At 46.3% G+C, this 23,883-nt stretch overlaps 1 protein-coding gene across 1 annotated transcript in view; it reads left to right on the top strand.

Annotated features, from left to right (window-relative positions):
- The window catches only part of TMEM171 (transmembrane protein 171), a 130,106-nt gene that overhangs the window by 33,622 nt on the left and 72,601 nt on the right, over positions 1–23,883 (top strand). Inside the window, exon 3 of the mRNA XM_086960796.1 lies at positions 17,687–18,377. Coding sequence (XP_086816922.1) covers positions 17,738–18,377 — 640 coding nt within the window. The 5' untranslated portion in view covers positions 17,687–17,737. The remainder of the gene's footprint in view (positions 1–17,686; positions 18,378–23,883) is intronic.

The raw sequence follows: 23,883 nt of genomic DNA, 5'->3' as shown, positions 1-23,883 counted from the left end.
ACATGGTCAGTGACATCACTCATGACATCACTCATGACATCACTGATGACATCATCCAGTGAATGTGTATCTTTCTGAAAAATAAATATTTTTTATATATGTATATCTAAAGGTTGATGGAAGAATAAATGGGTAAATAAATGTCTAAATGGATGTTTTTTTTGTGTAAAATTGATTGGTTAACGGACTTATTAAATGTTTCTTAGTGAATACATATATTAGCGAATAATGTTTAAATTTTTAAATATCTGTATCTGTGTCTCACTTTGTGTAGAAGTGGCTGCATGGGTTGGTGAGTAGCTACATGAGTGTGTATATGGGTTATTAGTTGTTTTTTTGAGTATCTGTATCAGTGTCTGTATGGTTCGGTGGGGGATATTACTTAGAGCACAGATGCATGAATGAGTGACTCACTATTTGTATGCATTTTGAAGACAGCATGTGTGCAAGACTGTATGGGTGGATGATTGTGTGTATGGGTGGGTTAGTGAGTATGTGTTTTTATAATTGATTGTTTAAGAGAGTAAATATGTTTCCGTTTCTGTAGAAGTATGTGTAGTGGTGTGTATATAGCAGTATAATCAAGTAAATGGTTTTTTGATTTATTTGCATGTGTGAATTTGTGTGTGAGTAACTATATGGATGAGTATTAGTGTGTAACAGGATGTATAGGTGTATGAGTACATATGATGAGTAAGTACATGCATGAGTGACTATATAGAACTGTTGGTGAATGAGTGGATGTGTATGTAGATGTTGGAATTACCTAATAAGCTGTTGTAATTGGTATTGGTTTCTCCTTTTTTAAGAAAATGTTAGTTTCTATTTTTGAATGTGTGTGCCAAAGGTTATTTTATGCTGATAGGAGGTCTTCCACTTTGTCACAAGGATGTTGTCATCAGTGATGTCATTTGAGATGTCATGAGTGATGTCATGAGTGATGTCACTGACCATGTCATGAGTGATGTAATATGTGACGTCATCAGCAGTGCATTGCACGCGCAAGTTATAGTGAGTCCAACTAACTATAACGTGGGAATTTCAATGGTTTTATGCGAGTAAAATTTCCACCTAACTATAACTGGTGTGAAACCTATGGTTTTTTTCAGTGAATATATATATATATATATATATATATATATATATATATATATATTATATCCCATTTTCGATACTCAGTTCGATTTTGTGCAGATGTTTCAGGGTGTTCTTTGACATAATCCCCAAAGCAATAAGGGCATCCAACGATCTTTTTCCGTAAGAATTGTGGGTTCTAGATGGTAACTTATATTCCATTTGGTCAGCTCGCGCTGAAGTACTTTTTAGGATTACCATCAGATTATTGCTGATTTCTCCCACCAAGAAAATCCTCCTGTGAGCATCACTTAAGGGGCTACAAGTTGAGAACAGACCCTCCATAGCTCCTCCTGTAATCAAGGAGCCACCAGCTCTCAACACCCATAGTCCTATTGTCATTCGGCTTTCCTGGTGTTGTAAGTCAACAGGCTTGTTTCGCAAGTGTAGTTGTAGAGTGAAAGGTCATGCCTCTAATACAAATGACAGAGTGTCTGTACCAGAAAACAGCAGAGAGTATCTTTTCATCTGGTCTTCTGGAAAATTAAACTGGAAACCCAGAACCTACTTCAAAAACACCCAGGTTGGACAAGACATTTTCCCAAAAATTATAGCGATAGCAACATATTGTTCCCTTTCTCGAATGCTTGTTAGTTAGAACTGGCAATGAGCTTTTCCTGTCTGGGACAGTGGACAAATTGGCAGAAGTGACCAAATGTATGGGCGTGTTGGATTTTAGGAGGCTTACCTGTTCTTGGCCTTGTTCTTTCTTTTTTCTTTGTAAGGTACCTTTATAAAGGGTAAAGGACATTTTTTAGTTTTGCCATATGAAACAATTGACATCTACGTGTAACCTGCTCATGACTCATTTTTATATCATAAGAAACACAACGCCCAACCCCTGCAATGTAGAAGGCCTGCAGGAGGATAGAGCATTTTAACTGTGGCAATCCCAATCGCATCCTACTTTCTTAAGTCCCCTCCTCCATTGAGTCCTGCTGGGTCTAGGGGCGAGGCCACCCACAATGTCACACCAAAAATGTAATCGTGAATTAATACTGCTCAACCCTGTGGTGTTCTCCTTCCCCAAACTCTGTCACTTTTTGGGGCATCCTCTGCAGATTTTGACCACTCTTTCTGCCTTCATGCACATATCCATGCTCAGGAATGATTGACATTTAGTTGGCAATTGTGACCCACCCCACAGCTTGGCAATGTCCTTCTTTGCTAACATGAATCCTAGATTACCGATCAAGAGGTAGGCTTGGGTAAAGCCTACATCACAAGGGGCTCTCAATAGGATGGACAGCAGTGTCTTGGGCATTTTCTATAGGACAGCCACCAGTTGTTTTCGATAGTGGCCCAGTACCTGGCAACAGAGGGGCAAGACCTTAGAGTATGTAGTAATGTAGCCTGCACCACCCCACACTGCTGACAGTAGAGATTCGAAGCTCTACACATTTGATGCAATTGACCTCTTACATAAAAAAAATCCTATGTAGGATTATTCAGCTCTATTAATCTTAGTTTGGACTGAATGGACACATCTCTAGGGTACATTAAGGCTGCTTCCCAGCTGGGAAGGGAGGGGGTAATTGGTGGATGGGTGGTTGCAGCGGGAGCTGAATACGAATACATATGCCAACCTGAGACTGTTTATTGTGCTATTCCAACATGTCGAACAGACTGTTACGGTCTATCATGTGCCGACCTACTTGTATCCTAAGTTGTTGATTGTAATAAGGCTGTTTGACAGGATCGTAGAATAACGGCATCATTTGCTTTGTATGAAAATCAATAAAATGTTTGGAAAAAAAGTTAAGGCTGCTTCCCAGTTAGCATCCTCTGTGAAGCGAATGTTCTTTTCCCAAGTTGGCCTGAGTTTTAAGTGTTGGGTTTATTGTTTATAATGGTATGTTTGGGAGACTACATTAATGAGCACCTCTTCACCAAGTATGCTATGTTCCAAGGGGCTGCCGTCCAGCACTGCCTTCCCATCAATGTTCCCTACTTGCAGAGCATGATGTAACTGTAGGAACCTATATCTGCGTGCAACTCTGATCCTATTCTTGCTGTAGAACTTCAAGAGATTTCACCCTACCCGCCTCAATTAAATCTCCTATTTTGGAGGTTCCTATAGCAACTGGCAAAATCCAGTCCGCTTTCCGACCTCCTTCAACATGTATACTTTTCACAGTGGTTTTTGCTTGGTCACTTTTCCCCACATATCCAGGTGTCTGTTGGCCTTGTCCCAAATGCCTAATGTTGCCTGTGTGGTTGTAGGAAGGTAAGATCCTTCTGCATGGTTACCCCCACTTTTGGCCTGTTGCTAGACTCGTTTGACTGGGATCCTGCTAATCAAGACCCCAATCTCTGCTTTCTCCCTTAAATTATTTTGAAAAGGTACATCCCAGATTGGATACTGGGGTACCCTTATAAGTTGGGGTACCCTTATAAGTCCCTAGTATATGGTACTAAGGTACCCAGGGCATAGATTCCCCAGAGGTCTCACATGGGCTGAAGCAGGTATTAGGACACCCATTGGAGACCATTCAAAATGGCCATTGCAGCCTACTTAAGTTGGTGCCAACAGATCTAACTAAAGATATAGGTTTCCTATAACTAGGGTCACTGCACTTAAAACCTATGTCATCTCTATAGCAAGCCTTTGCTATCCTGAAGACTGGGTGCTTGGTTCCAAGTGAGAGGGTGCCCCTGCATGAGCAGGACACCCCTACAGAGTCCATCCTCCTGTGTTGTCACTGAAGCACCCATATGTTATATAGAGGTGCACCGCGTAATTATGCGATGACTGCAACAAATCCTATCATGTTTGGTATCAAACATGTTGGAATGATACCCCCACACCGTAAACGGTGTGGGAGGGATAATGGGGAGCCTAACTGGAGGGCTCCTCCAGTGCTTCGATGTCCCCTGTATCCGTCTTCCAGACCCGGACAGCACAAAATGGTTGCTGCCGATCAGAGACTCTATTCTGCCCTCCTCCTGCTGAGCCAAGCTCGAGCAGGGGAAGGCAGTGCAATAGGCATTCTGTCATAGGGAGGTGTGACCACCTCCCAGACAGAATTTAGTGTATTGGGGCGGGGGGTGCACTTGCCAGCGCCACTCAATCTGCATGTGGGGCACATTTGGTATCCCGATGCATAGTCCAGTTCAAACCAGTCCGGGGAGCCGATGGCTCCCGCTGTGGCGCAAAACTGGACAAAGGACATGGGAGTAACCTCCCCTCTGTCCAAGTTCTGTCCTGGGAGGGTCCCCTGAATCATCCAAACGCTTTTCCCGAGGATACTTAAGGGCTTACCTGGGTGTAGGTCCCTAGATTCGTTGTGGGATAAGATTCAGATCAGACGCCACTTCTACTGTCTGGGCACTCCTGGATTTCGTTTGGGTTGGACTTCATCTCCCTTCTAGTCTGCTGTATTGTCTGTGCCTGTGCACCTTACAGGAACCTTCCAAGGCCTGTGGGCATCAAAGGCACCAGAAGGAATCTCCCTTTGAGTGAAGGAGTCACTCCCTTGCATTCGCAGGCCCCACAACTAAGTCGACCGGTCTGCGGACCCTGAGCTCCTCCAGACTCTGAATGGCTCTGTAACACAGGTGGTAGTTTTCCACAGCTCCTGAGGCCTGTTCTACCCTTGCACCAAGTTTGAGGCCAGCATCCCTCATGGGGGTTGTAAAAATAGGACCAACAGTTGTAAAGGCTTGTTGACTTCCCTCCAGACCTTCGGGCTCCAAGTAGCCCCAACCTCGAGCATCTCCTGTTACTAGAATCTTCAGCCACACTGCATCGTGGCTTGCCTCTTTTCGTGAGCTGCTTGAGGTCCTCTCACGACTCCAGGGCCTCCGGCCTGTGGGTCCATTTGAGGGTCACCTTTGTTTCTCTTGGGCTACCCGGTTTGCTTGGGGCCTGCCCTGACTCTCCTGCTTGTGGTGAGTAAGCATGGGCGGAAAATCCGTTACGCTTGCGGATTTTGCAGATTTTCGGTAAATTCGCAATCCGCGAACTCTCGCGAATTTACCGAAAATCCGCACGCAGCGGACTTTTTTGCTTGGTGATACAATATTGCGGCGTTCACTTACCGTCATTCAGCGTTTGCCGAGTTGTTTTTCTCGATATTTTGCGAGTGCTGCGCCATTTTGGATCTTGCTGCGGGATCCCGCAGGAGTTTGGCGATGCATCGCGAGAGTTCGCAATTGCGAACATGTAGATGCGGCGGGCAGCAACAATCTCGCACTCGCGAAATTACAAAAATTGCAATTCTGCACAAGAAATCCACCAGCAAGCAGCATAAACCTTCTGAAAATGATGATTTTTATCAGAATAACTCCCAGGGTGACATTTGCCTGCACTTTTTTGGATTTGAGGCCTTTTTGACTTTCTTTGTATCACTTTTGGATTAGAAATCAACTTTCACTAGTAAGTTTGTTTGGGGCATTACAGTTGCTGTTCTGCAGAAAAATGAGTTTCGCAAAACTGAAAGGACTCAGCAGGTGCAAAAGTTCAAACTCATCATTAGAAACCATTCCCTGTAGTGATTCCTGAGGGGCCCCTCCAGAGTTCAGTTGCCTACTTGCAACTATTCTATGACCCTGCTCTGAGCCTCACAGCAGGCTCATAGAATAGCTACAAGTAGGCCACAAAGGTCCTGGGAAAATAAATTGCACTGCAACAGAAAGCAAATTACAGATAAGGAAGCAGGTGCCAGACAGGAAGTTTAAATTCAGTGACACATTAATCAACCCCAAATTAATTCATGTCAGTTGAAGCAGGGCAGATGTGCTTGCTTCCCCCCCCCCCCCCCCCCATAATCTACAGTGATGAATCAGAGGGTGGCCGTGATGTACCAGAGGGTGGCATGGGTGAATCAGAGGGTGGCAGTGGTGAAACAGAGGGTGCTGTGAACCTGTGATGATGAACCAGACGTAGAAACAACAAAGTCGCGACCGGTGCGAGCCGACAAGTAAGTTCGCAATTGTGAACTGGTACAAAACCCTCGCGAACTGGCAGAAACCCTTGTGAACACAAAAAAAAAAATCTGCAAATTCGCGAGAGTTCGCGGATTTTGCGGATTGCGAGTTCACAAATACGCAAATTCGCGAATGCCAGATTCGCAAAATTCGCCCATGCTTAGTGGTGAGTCCCCTGAACCTTGCTGGTCCCGATGTTGCTCCTTCAGCGCTTGCATTGGTTGCATTTGCCAAGGCTTGTTGGTGCTCCCGCCTGACACCGACCCCCTCAGCACTCGACCGCCCTTGTGGGACAGCTTGTGCATGGCTCCTGGTCTTCCTCAGCAGCGCCTGGTCCTCACAGCTGCAGAGTCGAGGTCCTCGTCAACTCTCCGGCAACACCCAACATCAGAGGGCCTTCGTCTTCCCAGTCTTACGGTCACTCCTGAGTGACCTAGACTCTGTCCCCTCTGCTTGCAGGTGCTTCTCATCTAGAATCCACCTTTGGATTCCACCGGACACACTCTCCTCTTCCAGCAGCGGCACTTTCCTGAAGTCCTCCATTGGTAACGACAGTGGTTTCCGGCATCACTTCACATGTCTGCACCAGACTTCCCTGGTGTAGGTAATGTGGGTACTAGGGTATCTACAGGTGGGGTGGCTCTCCAACCTTCTGTCTTCCACTGGGTTTCTTCTGGGCCAACTGGGAAGGGTAATTAATCTTTAAAATTCCAACCTCAACTTACATGTAGACTTGTACGGAGCACGCAGTTGTGTACTCGCACTACACGCTCTCTCCGTGGGGCTTTTACTTACTCACCTTAGGTGGTTTCTTGGGTCCCCAGCACTTGTACATCCTCTCGACATTGTCTTGACCCAAGTCATGGTTCTTATACCACTTTCTTAGTATATGATTTGGTTCCCCCTCCAATCCATTTCTCCACCCCGCCCCCCGGCCCACTGTGTATTTCGTGCTATTTACTATGATTTCTTAGCAAAGTATTGTGTGCATTGTGCATATTTCGGGTAGGAGATATTTGTATGTGTAAGAGAGTATTCTATAATAAATACATATTTTTAGAAAATACCGTGTGTGGTTATTTTTCACTTAATCTATACTATAAGATTGCATTCTGGTAATACAAGATAGTTTATACTCCATCTGAACTAAGCCCGAAGGCTGCTCTCCACAGCTACTACTTAGAGAGCTTTCAAAGGTTGTCTATGACCTCTTAAATCACCATACGGGCTGTCTGGACTGGTGCAGAGATCTGGGCCTAAATCCAACGTTTTTTGCTCACAATGCCATTCCAGTTTGGAACCAGTAATATGCAAATCAGCCTTGACCCTGCCCCCAAGGGGAACAGTCCAGCCCGAACTGCCAGGCCACGTCCTTCCTGGATTGGAAACAAGCATCCTAGGACTGTTTTTGGGCTTTTAGCCCTCATCAGCCAGGATAGCTTCACTCCAGTGGCATGGATAGCATGGGACCCATGTTTGGGCATACCTGTCCCACTCTGGGTGATGAATGCCAAAAGAACAATGAGGCACAGGATCAAGACTGATTTGCATATAGCTGTGTCTGAACTGCGGTGGCAAAGTGAGCTAAAGAATGATGGATTCAACCCAGATCTGTGACTGGGGACGAGTGTCTGAAAAGTTTCTGCGCTCCGTCCATCATCCCCTTGTGTTTGCTTTGTTCACCCTTAGTTGGCAGGGTATGCCCAGACGTGGGTCCCTTGCTCACTTTGCCACTGGATTCAAGCTAGCCTGGTTGATGAGGACTGTTAGCCCGAAACCGGTCCCAGGATGCTTGTTTCAGGTCCAGTTCAGGCTGGACTGTTCCTATGAGGCACAGGGTCAAGACTGATTTGCATATAGCTGTGTCTGAACTGGGGTGGCGAATTGAGCTAAAGAATCATGATGGATTCAACCCAGATCTGTGACTGGGGGTGAGCGTCTGAAAAGTTTCAGCGCTCCGTCCATCATCTCCTTGCTTAATACTGCTTTTATAGCCATCTCTCGACTGAATAGCTACAGCAGGATATTGTCTGTATAGAGCAAGATGTTCTCTTGTTTCCCCATTACATCAGGAAAGCCTGCTGTATCTGCCCGTACTTGTACCCAACATGCTAAATCTTGATTGCAGAGGCCAAAGAGGAGGAGGTTCTGCCTAGTACCCATCTCTGGGGTAGCATATTGGACATCATTCCATTAACCTTCACTGCTGCCATGGGTGCTTATAGAGCAGTGCCACCCATTTAAAGAACTGTGTGCCTAATCCAAAGGCGAAGAGCGTCCAATCAATTGATTTCATATGATTTTTCAGCGTCTAAAAATATGGCCAGTGGTTCATATGTGTGATCCACTACACCTAACTAGTTACGCTTTCTATGTAAGTTCTTTCGAGCCGGTTTGGTCTGAATGCACTAGGGAGGTGAATATCTTCACAAGACAGTTGGCCATCATTTTGGTCAATAGCTTCACTCCTATATAAAGAACGAGGTCTGCAGTCAGTACCACCTGCCTGCAGCTTTGAACATACTGAGCATATGTGTACCAATAACTGGGGAAACCCTCTTGTACATTTCAAAGGGAAAGCCATTCGGCCCAGGTGCTTTCCCATTTGGCATGCCCTCTAGAACATCGATGAGCTCCATAAGGGAGAATTCTTCTTCCATGGCCAACCAGTCCTCTGTAGAACCGGTCAGTGTAACTCGCATAATAGAAAATCAGCCCTGGCCAGAGGGGTCTGTCTGTTGCCGCCTATATAATGCCTAATACTTCCTTGCAAACTATTACTTTAGTGCGAAATCAGTTCTGATCGTCTGCCCATTCTTAAGATGGATTTCTCCCACCCATCTTTAAAAGTCCTCCCTCCTACTCAGACAAGACCATAGGTGACCAGATTTGTCGCCTGTATTGTACAGTCTTCTCTGCTGTGCTAGGTGAAGGTTTTTGGCAGCTTGGGTAGTAATATATTTATATTCCTCCCCTGACCTCTAAGCATCTCAGATCTTCCTCCCCACCTGTAGTAAAATATAGAGCTTTCCGTTCTACAAGTTTATGCTCCAATGCTTCCTTTCATGCATGGTACCCTGAACCACCAGGTTTTGCTCACCATTTCTAAGAACTGTTTTTATGCTTCCTTTAGGGTGACTGGGGAAGTCGCTGTGGCTAAATCTTCAGCTAAATAGATTTTAGAGGATGTCCTCTGGCCCATTACCACCACTTTGTCCCTTAAATCCCAGATACTTAGACTCTACACAAGGGTGCCCCAATTCCTCGTCTAGTCCCAGGATTATTTTGAGAGTCGACTGATTGGAGATTACCTTGGCTAGATAGTCTGCCTCTTGTATGGCTGCGGCCTGGTCAGTGGGGACAAACATATAGTCTAGTCTTGACATTCTTATGGACTCCAGAGAGGGAGGAGTAGTGTGTGTCTGTCGGCTGTTTTAATCTCCATAGGTCCGCCAGGGCATGTATGAACTGTGGCATTCCATGGCTGGATGTTTGGTGTCGACAGGTGGTGTATATCTGTCCATTCCTGATTATAAAAATTGTTAGACACCCATAATGTGGCTGTGGCTTCTGTTAAGAGTGGGCCTATAACTTCAAGGAGCCGTAATGAAAGCCTGGTGGGGCATATACATTAGGGCTCAGAGTTGATTGCCTGCCCCTCGTGTCTTGGAATCTCATATAGCACCCAGCCCAGTCCTACCATATGCTGGTGATCTCGAATGTTAGATTTTTCCGCATTAGGATTTTAACACCCCTTGATCCCCTGGTAAATCCAGTGTGAGCCAAAGACACACAAGGGCCTGCTGGAGACCTCTACAGTGGGAACCCAGTAGGTTAGCTTCTTGCTGCAGGACCAAGTGAGGTGCCTGTCTGTGGATATATTGGCTCCCTTCCCCCCTCTTTATTTTATTGGCCAAGTTATTGAAGTTCCAGGAGAGGATCTTTGGGATTGAGGGTTCTACCTCTTCAATTGCCATTGGGGGTTGGACTCTGTCGGTGATACCAGGGGGTTTTCCCAGCCCATTTTGTGTTCCTATGTGTATGTGGCGGTCGCCACCCTGAACCAAAAATATAAAAACCATATCCTCACAACTACGCTCCTACACACATTTCCTCTTCATGGGCTTAAAACTACCCACTTCCCCAACTTTGTAAGAGTATGATGCCCACCAATATTACTCACCCTTATAACTTTGTTAGCCACACAACCTATATAACACTGTGTTGAGATCTAAATAAACAAACTCAAACAACAAACCAGAAAGAAGAAAGCCGGAGGAGTAGTGTCCCCCAGCATCCTCCGGTATTAGGATTTAACTTTAACATAAGATTCACATTTTCATGCTACGTTATATCAACGGGGCAGGGGAGGCTCAGCCCTTCCGAGAGCTGCCCAGCACCTCGAACATCTCTTTGGAGTTCCAGCATCTTTGCCTCACGGGGGATTCTCTGCTCTAGAAGTATCAGACTGCTCCACCTCCCCAGCCATTTTATCCAACTGTGGTCCCTCGGTGTACTCCCAGTCCGTGCATGGGTGCCCATGATCCGTTACAGACCATTTTAGGGAGTGTCTGGCTCCGGTGCATGCCTTAGTTACTCCTATTCCTGCTGGGTGGAGGGTCCTAACTGCCTGAGAGTGGTGCTGCATTGTCCCAAGAGGACAGTGTTGGGGATTTGTAATGTCGTAGTTCCTTTTTTTCAGCTCCCCTTGTCCGCACTGTCTCTGGGATATCAAAAAAGTAAGACTTGGATCAATGAATAACTGAGTTTGGCAGGAAAGAGGAACATGTATGTCAGGCTCATGTCTGAGTTTCTGTTTCACTGCCTCAAATTACCTATGTTGAGTCTGAACCCGCCTGGTGTAGTCAGGGAACATCATTATACATATGGAGTGGTGGAGCACCTCACCTTTCTTATGTGCGCCCTTCATGATCACATCTCTATCTCGAAAATTAAAGATGCAGGCAATCTGGGTGTCGTGGGCCCCAGGCCGGCGGTCCTGTGTTAATGCCAGGTGTGCCCTCTTGATCCTGAACCAGGGTGACAGTACTCCATTGGGTAACCAGGACACAATCCAGTCTTCCAGGAATTTTTCTTGAGACCAAGAGCCCTTCGCCTCAGGGAAAGCAATGAATCGGAGGTCGTTCCGCCTTGATTTATTCTCTGCATCCTCTGCTCGGGCCTTTAATGTCTTGGTGGTTGCAAGTAGCATATTCACATCCATTCAGAGGGTAGCCATTTTGTCTTCAAACATGGAGACCCGGCCCTCTGCCTCTGAGATCTGTTGCCCATATTTCGGTGAACTTATCGTAGAAGCGATACGTCTGCCCCCCACTTCTCCAATCTTTGAGTCATCAGCCACTCTGGAGACCTGGATTTGTGGCAGGGTCATATCTGTATCGGGGGCATCTGATAACGGCTGGGCAAGAGCACCATCCCCTCCGAGGGACCCCATGGGGGGTTGGTGAGGGGGGGGAAATTGTGTATCTGTTGTTCTTCACCTGCATTGGCTTTGGGGGCCATTTAGCTAAGCTAACACAGGTCAAACCCTGGTGGTACTTCCCACTGGTCATAGCCTGGGAAGATTAGCGACCCTGCTTTCACCATACCTGGGCCGGTGGTGGGTTGGGAGGGGAACACTGCATGTTTTGCCCATCCACCGCATTGCCTAGTTCTCTGAGCAGTGTCTGCCACAAGTGCACAACTCAGCTGACTCGCACCATACACATATGGCTGGATGGGCAGCACAAGCAGCAAGAAGTGGTTCATGTTCAGTGGTCCATGGAGTATCTACTCGAAAGGACCCACTCCGCCCTAACAATCCCACTGCTCCCATCCCCACTGCCCTCTGGGTCTACACATGTCTACATGAGGGCCCGGCCCCAGCAGGTACAAGATGCTCAGGGGAATCCCAGACCATGGCTGGTCTGCCTGCAGTCTAGGGGGGGGGTCACCTGTGGTCTATCTGGAAGCACCCGGGAGGATCCCTCACCTGGTCTCCCCCTGTCAGTGTGACTGCACCTAGCTTGCAGATCCAGGCATGGTGTCTAGTCCCAGCACTTCTCGCCAGGCTGCCTGTGGACAAGCTCACCTCCCAGGCCCATGGCTTCAGTAGGGCTGTGAATGGAAAAGCTCCAGCTTCAGCTGACTTCAATGCAGAGGCTGGGAAATGATTGCTGGGCACCGACCTCCCGACTGGCGTTCTCAGTTCCAGGTGCTTACATCTCAATGTCCCCTCAGAAGGGGCCACAGCTATGTCTGCCAGACATTGGTCCCATGACCGCCGCTATCAGACCGGCACACACCAGGCAACCCTCGCAGTGTTCTGCGCCAAGGCCGAACTGCTCATTGACACCCTACCATGCCAGGTGGGCTGTCTTCTGCACAGCCGGTTCCTTCAGGTTTCTCCCTAGGCCTCTGGTCATCTGCATAGGCTCCATGACATCAGGATGATGCAGGATGGCAGAGGACACTTGGGAGCTTGATCATGGTGCACCTATCATCTTGGACAGCTCGGCCATACCCCAGATATCGTTCATTTTACTGTAAAAGGCTGATGAACTAAGAGTAGAGGAGTTATCATGGTGAGTAGCTTAACCGTAAAATGTTCTCATCTTTCAGCATCTGTACAGTGCATTTGGCTGTTATTATATATAGAAGAAGCAATAGTTTACTAGGGCAACAGTCAAAATGAGAGCACATTATGTCTTCATTGATTTAAGACACAACATGAAGTGCCCAAGGCAAGCTAAACGAGCATTGAAAATGCAATAGGTCTCGCCTTCGTTTAAGTTAAAGCAATTCTGTTTGTAATTAGGTGTTTTTTTAGCCTTGCTTTTATTAGTGTTTTCCAAACTTTCATGTACATAACATACATATGTATGCATATATGTATGCATGTATTTATATAGATATGCAGATGTGTGTGTATATATATATGTATGTATATATACACGTGTATATATAAATGCATATATATACATATGTGTGCGCGTAGAGAGAGATAGATAGTAGTAGAGAGCCAGGTAAAGAGAGACGTAGAGAGTGAGTACTAGAGTAGACACACTTTTAGTTCTGTTAGACCTGCTCCTGACCTACGTGTTGTGCAGTAAATCAGTGCCCAGCATAACTAAGTGTAGCTGTACTCCGTGGTATACAGTAGTAACTTCGGTATGCACCCCTAATCATATGCTCTCTAGATTCGGCTGCTCAACAGTAACATCCATGGGTATCCTGTATAGTGTAAATTCATGGGTATATGACATTCACTTATTACATACGCATGGCTGTGACTTAAAAAAAAGTCACAATCCGCAAACCAAATAATTAAGACGTTATGCTATACAAGTATCCAGTATAATAACATACAGTGTTGTCCATAAAGTATGCACTGTGCGTTGCAGCAGTGCTGAGGCTTGACGCCCTGCTACTGTATTTAGTTCAAAACAGTGATATTTTGGATACAGAGTGTTGTCAAAGTACACAACTCTACTGAAAAGCTGTGGCAGGTATGGATGTTCTTTTGTTCCGGACTACACAGTAAATTATTGTCGTATAAAATACCACGTACGTACTCCCAATTGTACGGTGAACACTTTTAGTTCTGTTTTGGACCTGCTCCTGACTGCGTGTTGTGCAGTAAATCCGTGCCCAGCAGAACTAAGTGTAGCTGTGCTCCGTGGTGTACAGCAAACCATTATTAGTGATACAGCACTGCGCTTGATTGCAGAGACTTGCAGTTAAATAAGTGGCATTTAATTAGAGTTGTAAAGTGGAGCAGTATCAGGTAAGGCGCTGCCCATGTACTCTGTATAGATCGCTACGGCAATGAAGGTGCGCTTGATACTAAACACTGAAACAATGTTAATTTAAAAAAGTGATATCTATGTTCTCTCTGTTGTACAGCGTAAAACTAGCAGTGTATTCAGTGCTGTAAAGTAACAGTATAATCTATTTTGTTCATCACTAGTACCGTACTTGGCCCAGTACACTGAGCAGCATGGGCTACAGATGGCTGGTTATCGTTCTGCTGGACAGAGACACATCATTGGTGTACTACTTGTACTGCAGTTTGTAGCCAGAGCATAGGCAGCAGAGTGCAGTAAAGCCTTGTTCATTACAAAGTGATTCCCGGGTACTCTACTTTGAACAAATGTTCTCGCGTCCTTGCCACTGCATAGTTCAATGCGGTCCATACAAGTAGTACTGTGTAACTAAGCAGCTCTGTGCAAATATTCAGCTCTGCTGATTTATACAAGGCACCGTCTAAGTACTAACTCATGGCTGCTTCCATTCCAGCTCCTGGCCCACCTGCTTAAGTCCCAGGTTTCAGGGCCCCTCCTGGGTGCCTGGCACCGCCCCTGACCAGAGGACCCACCAGGACATGTTATGTTATGTTAAATGGGTGTCTTATAGAGCGCACGGCTACTCACCATGGCAGCCATCCTCAGTGTTCCGGATCCGGGCCCAGGACTTAACTACCCCGCACCCTTCCGCGTCAAGAGCCACGCCCACCTCTAGAATGCAGCAGATACAACCACACCTACCTGCCTCTAAAGTCACACCTACTGGTCGAGTAATCATGCCCACCCCTTCTAAGACTCACCCATTCTTACTTTGGAGACACGCCCATTTCTTAGGAGTCACACCTATCACATTTAGAACTATACCTATGCGGATAAAACAACGCCTACATCTTTATATTCGGTATACCTCCCCTTTTAATTGCCCACTTGAGCCACCTTCTATGAAAACCTGCACATCCCAGTCCGAACTCCTAAGCAACGCCGACCCCTCAAATGTTGTTTGAGTCGCGTCATCCTTTTAGTACGACTCCAAGATCAACCACCAATCCAAACCTGCAAAGGCCACGCCCATATTTAAATTTTCAAGGTTGCAACAGTCGGTCTCAAGGTTGCAACAGTCGGTCTCTGCCTATCCCTGAGCCTGATTCATGAAGATGGTATTTGGGTATTTTTTGTCGCAGTGGCGCATTCTGAGCAGCAGCCGCTGGGATTGCACCGAGGCACTACATCGCAACCTTTTGAAGACATTTTTACAATATTTTGGGGATTTGTTAATTTTCATCAGAATATTCCAGGACGTTAACAAAATGGCTAATATGCCATTTCTGGGTTTGGGGTTAGCTATTTAAGTTTCCGAAAAACCCTGTTTCTCAATTGGCGCAACCGAAGACCAGAAACTCGAGGCTAGCTGGGAAGGGACGGAGTGGAGGGTGAGCGAGAAGAGTTGATGATTGTATCAGAGACCTGGGCGCATCGCAAAGCTGTCTAATAATCCGCAAATGCAGCGGCCAGCTTTATAAGGACATGTTTTTCCACAGATGCCCCGGGGAACTCTAACCACGTTCATTTTCCGTGCCACTTCACTAGCATACAAACAAATGCATTGAATTACAACCAGTTTTGATCATATTATAAAACTTTCAACTATTGGAAGTTTTTACTTTATTTTTCACAGTTGTTACTTGTATGATTTAGAGCTCCCTAATTCCGCAGTGCCATACGTGAGCAGCTCACCAAGTGTAGATATTTGACCTGTGTTCTGGAATGACGTAGACTTTTCTTTTTCTGCCGTCCCACTTGGACGGCTCGGTCGGACTGCCTGCTGGCGTAAAAGGTTTATTATCTTCTTAATTGGGCCATCTGTTTGGATCCATAAAGAAGATAACAAACCTTTTACGCCAGCAGGAAGTCGGGGCAGTCTGTCCAAGTGGGACGGACAAAAAAAGAGAAAATTGTACGTCACTGGAAGCTCTTTCCAATGGCTGGCTACCGTTTGTGACGCCAGCCAATGGAAAAGAGGGGCAGGGCTTAAACCTCGCTAGTGTAAGCTACCCAAAAACATAAAATCTTGCCAGCGAGACTGCGGATGTGCGCAGCCTACGCTAGCCGAGACCTAAAAAGGGAAAAGCAGGCAGTAAATACTGTATAACAATTTATTCAGTAATTGCATTCTTTTTGTCATTATGCATTTTTAGTTTATTGAAACATGATGCAGTGCTCGCACATAGGTGAAGAAAAGTGCAGTGATAAGTGATATAAGAAGAAAACTGTGCATTACACATAGACATATGACTCCTTTTACGTCTATTGTTGACAGCGTTTTTACCTCTGGCAATGTGAATGGGCGTAGGCACCCAGTATCTGGAAATAGAATATACACTAGGGTTCTGATTGGAGCAAGATGGGGCCTGTCTAAGGTAGAAACATAATCAAAAGGTGTTTGAGATGGGTGGGAGAGATGACTTGCCCAGGGCAACAGAAGGGCAGGAGTAAATCCCAAAACGAATGAGCCCTGCAGCGCAGAATTAGGAACTGCGTACCTTTTTTGTATCGTCCCTGCAGCGCAGTGGCAGAGTAGATCCTAAGGCATCCCCTGGTGCCCTAGAATAAGAGAGAATTACGTGCTTGGGGGGGGGGGCACACGTGCAGCAGAAAAAAGTACCTCCCTGGCTGTTATGGCACTGGAGAGGTTTCGTAATCTGTGCATCCTTTTCATATATACTTCTTGGATTTCCATCCATCAGTTGTGTATGTTTGGTTTGTGTATAGTTGGTAGATCTATGTTTAGTTCAGTAGTTTGTGTTGGTTCATGTGAAAGTAAAATAAGTTTGATCCTCCTAAATCCTAATAGTGTTAGTGGTTGTATGGAACTATGTCGAGTTAATTAATAACTGCATACAACAATATTTGCGTTGTAACTTGTAATGCCGTGATTTGGTCAATGTGGGGGAAGGAATATTTTTGTCATGCGATAGAATGCATTTGCTGTAGTGGGGGGATACTGTGATCTGAGGCTTTGGTGACAACTCCCTTGCTTGTGCAGATTATTTCTGGACTGCATCACTAGCTAGGAAAGTGGCAGTGATTAGAATGTTTTGCCTATGATGGTGTATGTTTGAGCTTGGTTTATTTGAATGCTACTAAGGTGTGTGGTGGAAGGGGAGTTCCGCTGAGTTGGCAGCTCTTTTCCAGAAATGTTTGGTTTTGTTGCCCTGTTGCGAACATGAGGGTGTCAGGAGCTCTATCTGGCATCTTGTTTGAAAGAGGCGAATTTGAAGTGTGGTTGCTAAGGTACTGTGTAGTGAGTATTGTTAGATGCAAGTGGTGAATGTTCTCCGTTTCCAAAATAGTTGATTATATTGCATATAGGGTTATCTAAAAAATGTTGTAGGTCTGTCCAGTGTGTTGATTTGGATGTTATACAGCATCGAAAATCATGGTGGCATTGGCTTCGGTGAGAGCATTGATAGTCGGCTATACGGCAAGTATGTACATGTAAATGGAACCAACAATTCTCGCACAGATCGTTGCATTGAAATATAACAGCTAGAGCTAAGAATTGCATCTAGGCCCCCATGAACAGCGTCTGACTTGCAATACAAGGTCTCTTGCACTGTCAAGGATGTGTTTCCTCCTCTATAACCCGTGCTCCATTTGCCAGTTTTTACAAGTACTTATTTTGCTGTATGAGCAGAAGTCTTTGTGTGGTACACAGATTCAGCCATTCATACACACACACACTTAACAAAAACTTGATGATAAAAACATTGCTTTGAAGCATGTAAATTAATGTGTTCTTGTTCCTTTTGTTGTTGTAGGTCTTGCTGACTGTCTTTGCGTCTGACCAGTCGAACTGAAGCTTGTCCACAATGTATCCATTATCCATCCCCATATGTTTTGGAGATGGGAATGCTGGACGTGTCACCAAGTTTGTTTTTGTTCTTTTTGTTTTGGGGGTATTTATCTTTTGTGCTGGAATTTTGCTTTCAATCTTTGGCTTCCAGGCATGCCAGGTGGAGGGGTTCCATGAGTGTAGCATGACCCTGAAGGTTTTGGGGCCTTCTCTTGCGGCACTTGGTCTGGGATCCATCTTAATAGCCAAGTCTAAAGCAAGGCTTTACCTCCGGCAGAGACAATTGCAAGGCGACCAAGAGGAAAATGACAGCGTCTTTCTTTGTGGGGAAAACAACCAGTTCGCCCAGTTTCTGATTTTTGGCTTTCTGTTTCTAGCCAGTGGACTTCTGATCAGTGTACTAGGTATGTGGGTTCCTGGGTGCAGTATGGGATCACAGCACCAGCAAGGGAACAATTCTACAGCGCCAAACATTGAGCTTCGAAGCTGTGGGTTGCTTTCACTGCAGATCATGGGACCTTTGATTGTGCTGGTTGGGTTGTGCTTTTTTGTGGTGGCCCATATCAAGAAGAAACATGTTCTAACTCCCAGCGAAGAGGCGTCTCTTGAGGAAGAAACGCCAGCGCCTGCCTCAGTGCCGTTCCAGATAACAGTAGGTAAGTGAATAATTGGAGTTTATTTGTTGTTAACTTTAGTGAAGTTACTGTCCAGTGCACACTGTCACCCATCTCCCTTACTCTGCTACTCCTTTCGTGTTCTGTTGCTATTTTGTTTTCCTTACTATCTCTATGCCTCTACTATCAGACTGCAGTAGAATCATCATGCATCCCAGCTTTATCAAGGGCCTGCATTTAGGTTCTAAACCCCCCCCCCACTACACACACACACCCGCACACACACCCACACACACACACACACACACACACACACACACACACACACACCCGAGCCTTATTTTGAAACATAAGGTCCTGGAATTTGGATGCTATTGGTCAGGGCTCCTATTTTACAGTATGTACCATTGCATTGTATGCATTACACATCTTTTTAGACATTATGGCCCTCATAAATGGCCTCCTAATTCCCATGAAGGAGTCAACAGCAGGTAAAGACCCCATCAGTTATGAGATTCCAAAAATACAGGAGTCAATTTACTTTTACAAGGAAATTTCAGCTGCTGGAAACAGGCAAATTCTCAGTATGAAAGTACAAGGGAAAATGAAGAATTACCAGAGGGATCAGACCTGGAATTCCTAGATTCCTCCCTCCCTAGCTCCTCCCTGCAGGGTCCAACTTGTAATGGACCATACTTTCCCCAGTCCTGCCATTGCTGGGCTCCCCTGGTATCCGTTACTCCGAGGGTGGGAAAATTCTGGCCTATTTGCCAGACCACTTTCGATAAGGGCCCATATTTTTCCATGCAGTGTTCTGTCGTGTGTACTTGTCAGCCTTGTATGTGCAGGTACTCTATAGGGCAATATTAAGAAAATGTAGGAGGACTGCCTGCAGGACAGGAAACTAAATTCTCAACATACCTCTGCATGGAGACACTAATGATTTCTGCTGTGCATGTTTCTGGCTGGCTTTTGATTGCAGAGCACCAAACACTTAACTCGTACATTAGCTAAAAAATGCAACGTTGCATCAAGGAAGATTAAAAAAAAACAACGTTACAATGAACAGACGTGGCTTATTTTATGAGAAACAAAGCCTTCTTTCCTTCATTTGTCATGAATGCACCTGAGCCCTCCTGGAGGCTTTTCTCAGCAGCTTAGCAGCCGAGCTCTTGTGCTGGACAGTTTCATCCACTGTAGCTTCAAGGAAAGTTTAACTTGCAGCACATTAGTTTTGTGATTTGAGAGGCCCTATTTCACTCTTGGTAGTAATACCTGAGCGCCCCTTACCAGGGCCACAAAGGAAAATCTGTTCTTTGCTCGCGCCTAACAGAACAGGTAAGAAATATCTCAACTTTGATAAAGGCATTTCAAGATGAGGCTAAAACCCTAAATAGAAGCTCTTTATGACGGCAAGAGCTGTTCTTGGGAGCTGGAAGCTAGGAGGGCTCTGCAGACTTAATTGCAAAGTAATCACATTGATGCTCTCGACACGTCTGGTCTCAGAAGGATGCTGAAACAATAGTTATAATGTAGGTCTTTGCGGAGTCGAGGTTGTAGGATATGACATTGTTTGAAGCTCGGGTGCACTTTAGATTCAGGATTAACATTTACGATTACAACAATAGCCGTACGAGGTTTAACGTTAATTTTTTGTTGTAAGGCTTAATTTATTGGTAGTTTTTGTGGGACAGCATTTCAGATAGTACTTTATTTTTTATTTTTTGCGTAAGACCTTTATTAACACAAAGCATTTGACACAGCATGAGCCTACAACCCTGGGGCCGGCTCGCTACGTTAATATCAGCAACCATCATTGGACACGGTCATTACACATAAACATCTCTGCATTGTGAGGCGGAGTCTCCCCGCAGGCCTCACGCGTGGCTACTAGCTGGCAAATGAGCTGAGTCTTACATTTTCACATTTTATAACGAAGAACAAAAGAACAACATTCCCCAACTTAGACCGTACAGTGCAACCCTCACTTGCTACACTTCAGCTGCAATGATAGTTCCAGTTCCCGCCAAGTTCCTGCTGTCACCTAGCACACGCACGTGCGGTTATCTACACATGTTCTCTATCGATTCAATCCAGGGGTAGGTTCTCCTCATCATCCTGTATTGAAGCGAGGTATTCCTCCAAATAACCCCAGATATTTTTGGGCCTGGACTTCGCCGGCAATTGCTCCTCATAAGTTTGTAGCTTGTCACGGCATGTGGACATGTCATGCAACCATGTTTTCATCTTCGGCACCTTTCGACTGTGCCAGCATTGCGCCACTTGCCTCTTCGCTAACAATAAGGCTATTGCACAGAACTTGCGCTTCAATGCCCTGAACTGTGGCACTATTCCTAGCAGGCAGACTTTTGGTGTACATTGCACCTCCTCCTCCAAAATGACAGACAAGGTGGCCATGACCTCCACCCAGTAACTTGCTATCTTGGCGCAGTCCCAGGCCAGATGTGCAAAGCCCGCTCCCTCCACATTACACCTTTTGCACCCATCTTCCTCCTGCAACCCGAATCTAAGCAGTTTTGTCGGCGTGTAATAAATTTGGTGCAGGAATTTAAAATGAATAATTCTCAAATTGCCGTTGGGTGTCAGTATTTGTGTCAAGGCACAGGTGCTAGTCCATTCTTCGTCTGTTAATGGTGTGTCTAATAGTGCATCCCACCGCCCCTTGGCCTTCAGCGCGTGGCCCGCTAATTCTGATTGTGCAGCTGAATAAAGTCTGGATACCAGGTGTGATAAATCGTTAGTTGTGATCAATAATTGTAGCGGTGCCAGGCATTCTGGTTCCGATGGGAACGTCGGGTAATGTTCCCTCAAAGCTCTAGTGAGTCTGTAATATGTAAAGTGAAAGATGGGAGTTTGGTTCTGGATATAACCCAACTGGTCTATGCCTATGAATGTGCCCCCTTGAAACACATCCCCCATCCTGTCAATACCAGCTCTACTCAGCAGGGACATCCCAACACTCTCCCTGGTGACTGACAGCTCCTGATGATGGTGTAAGGACATGGCCGGTGCATACAGTGGGGTTTTATGAGCCAGCTGCCCCAGCCTATGCCAAGCTTTGACCGTGGTATCCGCAGTGTTAATATCCCTAGCATGTAGTGGGGGTCGTGTATGTGAAATTATTGCCGAGAGGGGAACAGGATGCGCATCACTCTCCTCTATAGCCGCATGTGTAAGGTATGGGACTGCATGGTACCAATACGCCGCGTATTGCGCCTGCGCGCAAAGGTAGTGTAGGAGGAAATCAGGCACACTGAAACCACCCTGTGCAAATGGGAGGGTAAGAGTCTGTAAATCTACACGGGCCTGTTTGCCAGCCCATATCAGGGTCCGCACCAGGGAGTTAATGCGACGGAATATAGCCTGTGGCGGTGTGATTGGGATGTTGTTAAACAGGTATAACAATTTGGGCAGCACGTTCATTTTAACAATAGCTATCCTGTCGGCTAACGACAGGGGTAAATGTATCTAGTGCTGGATGCTGTCCTCCAGCTTCGAGAGTACCACCCCATAATTCGCTCGTAGTACCTCCTCTGGATCTCTATGGTACATGACCCCCAGGTATCTAATCGGATCTTGTTGCCACTCCAGCGGGAAATCCACAGCAAAGGGGGAGGTGGTGTCAGTGAGGGGTATTATAGAGGATTTGGCCCAATTGATAGCCAGCCCTGAGTGTCCTCCGAATCTGATGTATTCCCTGAGTAGTGAGTTTAGGTGAGTCTCAGGGTCACGGACATAGAGTAACATATCGTCCGCATATAACGATATGTGAAGCGGCCTGGCTATAAAGTGTAACGCCGAGTCCTTGTAGTTCTGCCGTACCAGACAGGCCAGAGGCTCCAGCGCTAGTGCGAATAATAGAGGCGAGAGCGGGCAGCCTTGCCTCGTCCCTCGCTCAATTGCAAATTGATCCGAAATATAGCCATTGATTCTGATCCTGGCACACGGCTTTGTATAAAGCAAGGTGACCCACTGCACAAACCGTTTAGGAAACCCCATTCTATTCAGGACGGTGATCATATAACGCCACTCAATGGAGTCGAACGCTTTTGCCGCGTCGAGCATGACCGCCACCACTTTGACCGAGGGTTGCAGGTAGTGTGAGAGTGCAAACAGGGATCTAGTGTTATGCGTGGTTGATCTAGAGGGCACGAAGCCGGACTGGTCCGGCAGGACCAGACTGGTCATCAGAGGAGACAGCCGCTTCGCTATAAGTTTCGCAAGGATTTTTGAGTCTACATTTATCAATGACAGTGGTCTGTACGAGTCACACTCCTCTGGATATTTAGACGGTTTGAGGAGAGCGATGATCATGGCTTCGCGCAACGTGGGGGGGAGCAACGCCTTCTCAAATGAGGTGCCGTACATGTCCACCAAATGCGGTGCGACAATGTCCGCATATTGTTTATAAAATTCCGAGGTATACCCATCAGGGCCTGGCGCCTTACCATTCGGCAGCGATCCTATTACCTCAGTCACCTCCTCCGCCGTGATTGGCCTAGCCAAGTACTCCCTGTGCGCATCTGACAGCCAGCCAATTGTCACATCATGTAAGTAGTCATACGTGTCGGCTGCTGGGGCTGTAGGTTTTGACTGGTAGAGTGACCCAAAGGAATCCACAAAGCATTTCAATATGTCCGCGGCATGTGTGTGTGGCACACCCTCCCTGGACTTCACCCTGAGTATTGCTGTCGGACCACGGCCCTCACAGATTTTCCGAGCCAATACAGCCCCAGGTCTACCCCCCTCTCCAAAGGCTCTAGCCACATGTGTGCGATTCAGGTACTTCGTTTCGGCTTCAAGAAAGTCCGCGTGTTCAGTGTGTACTTCGCGCAGCTTAGACAGATGGGAGACATCCTGAGTGGCCTCATACAGGGACTCCAGGTCCCTCATCTGCTGCTCGCATCTGCGTATTTGGCCCCTGATATCCTTAAGGACCCCTATAGTGGTGCTAATGCAGACCCCCCTGATCGTGGCTTTGAATGCCTCCCAGAGGAGGCACGAGTCGTCTGTCGTTGGAGCATTGATTTCAAAATAGTCCTTTACCGCTTTTTTAATGGTGTCTGCATATACCGTGTCAGTGAGGGCACGTGAATTAAAGCGCCACTGAAATGGAGGGGGTGTGTATCGTGGGATTTCCAATTGCAGCAGGACGGGGTTGTGATCTGAAAGTGTGCGGGGCAGCACCTGCAGGTGCCTAACCCACAGTGCCAGGTCCTTAGTGCCTAGCCAGTAATCCAGCCTGGACCAGCTGTTGTGTGAAGCTGTTATGTGCGTGGCCCCAGGTGCGTCAGTGTGTTTCAGCCTCCAGAGATCCGCCAACCCCAGGTCTTTCATCATGTGACCCACCATTAGGCGCGATTGCTTGTGCTGTTCCAAGGAATTAGATGAGCGGTCCAAGCCGTCACGCAGGGTCATGTTCCAGTCACCTCCACATAATATGTGTGTGCTATTATGTTTTTGCAAGTGGTCCCAGACTTCCCGAAAGAAGTCCGGTGCGTCCGTGTTGGGACCATATACATTCAAC

The sequence above is a fragment of the Lissotriton vulgaris genome, chromosome 3_1 (assembly GCF_964263255.1).
Source record: "Lissotriton vulgaris chromosome 3_1, aLisVul1.2, whole genome shotgun sequence".
In the NCBI taxonomy this organism is placed as follows: Eukaryota; Metazoa; Chordata; class Amphibia; order Caudata; family Salamandridae; genus Lissotriton; species Lissotriton vulgaris.
Note: the sequence above shows the minus strand (reverse complement) of the source record. Positions and strands in the feature narration are given on the sequence as shown.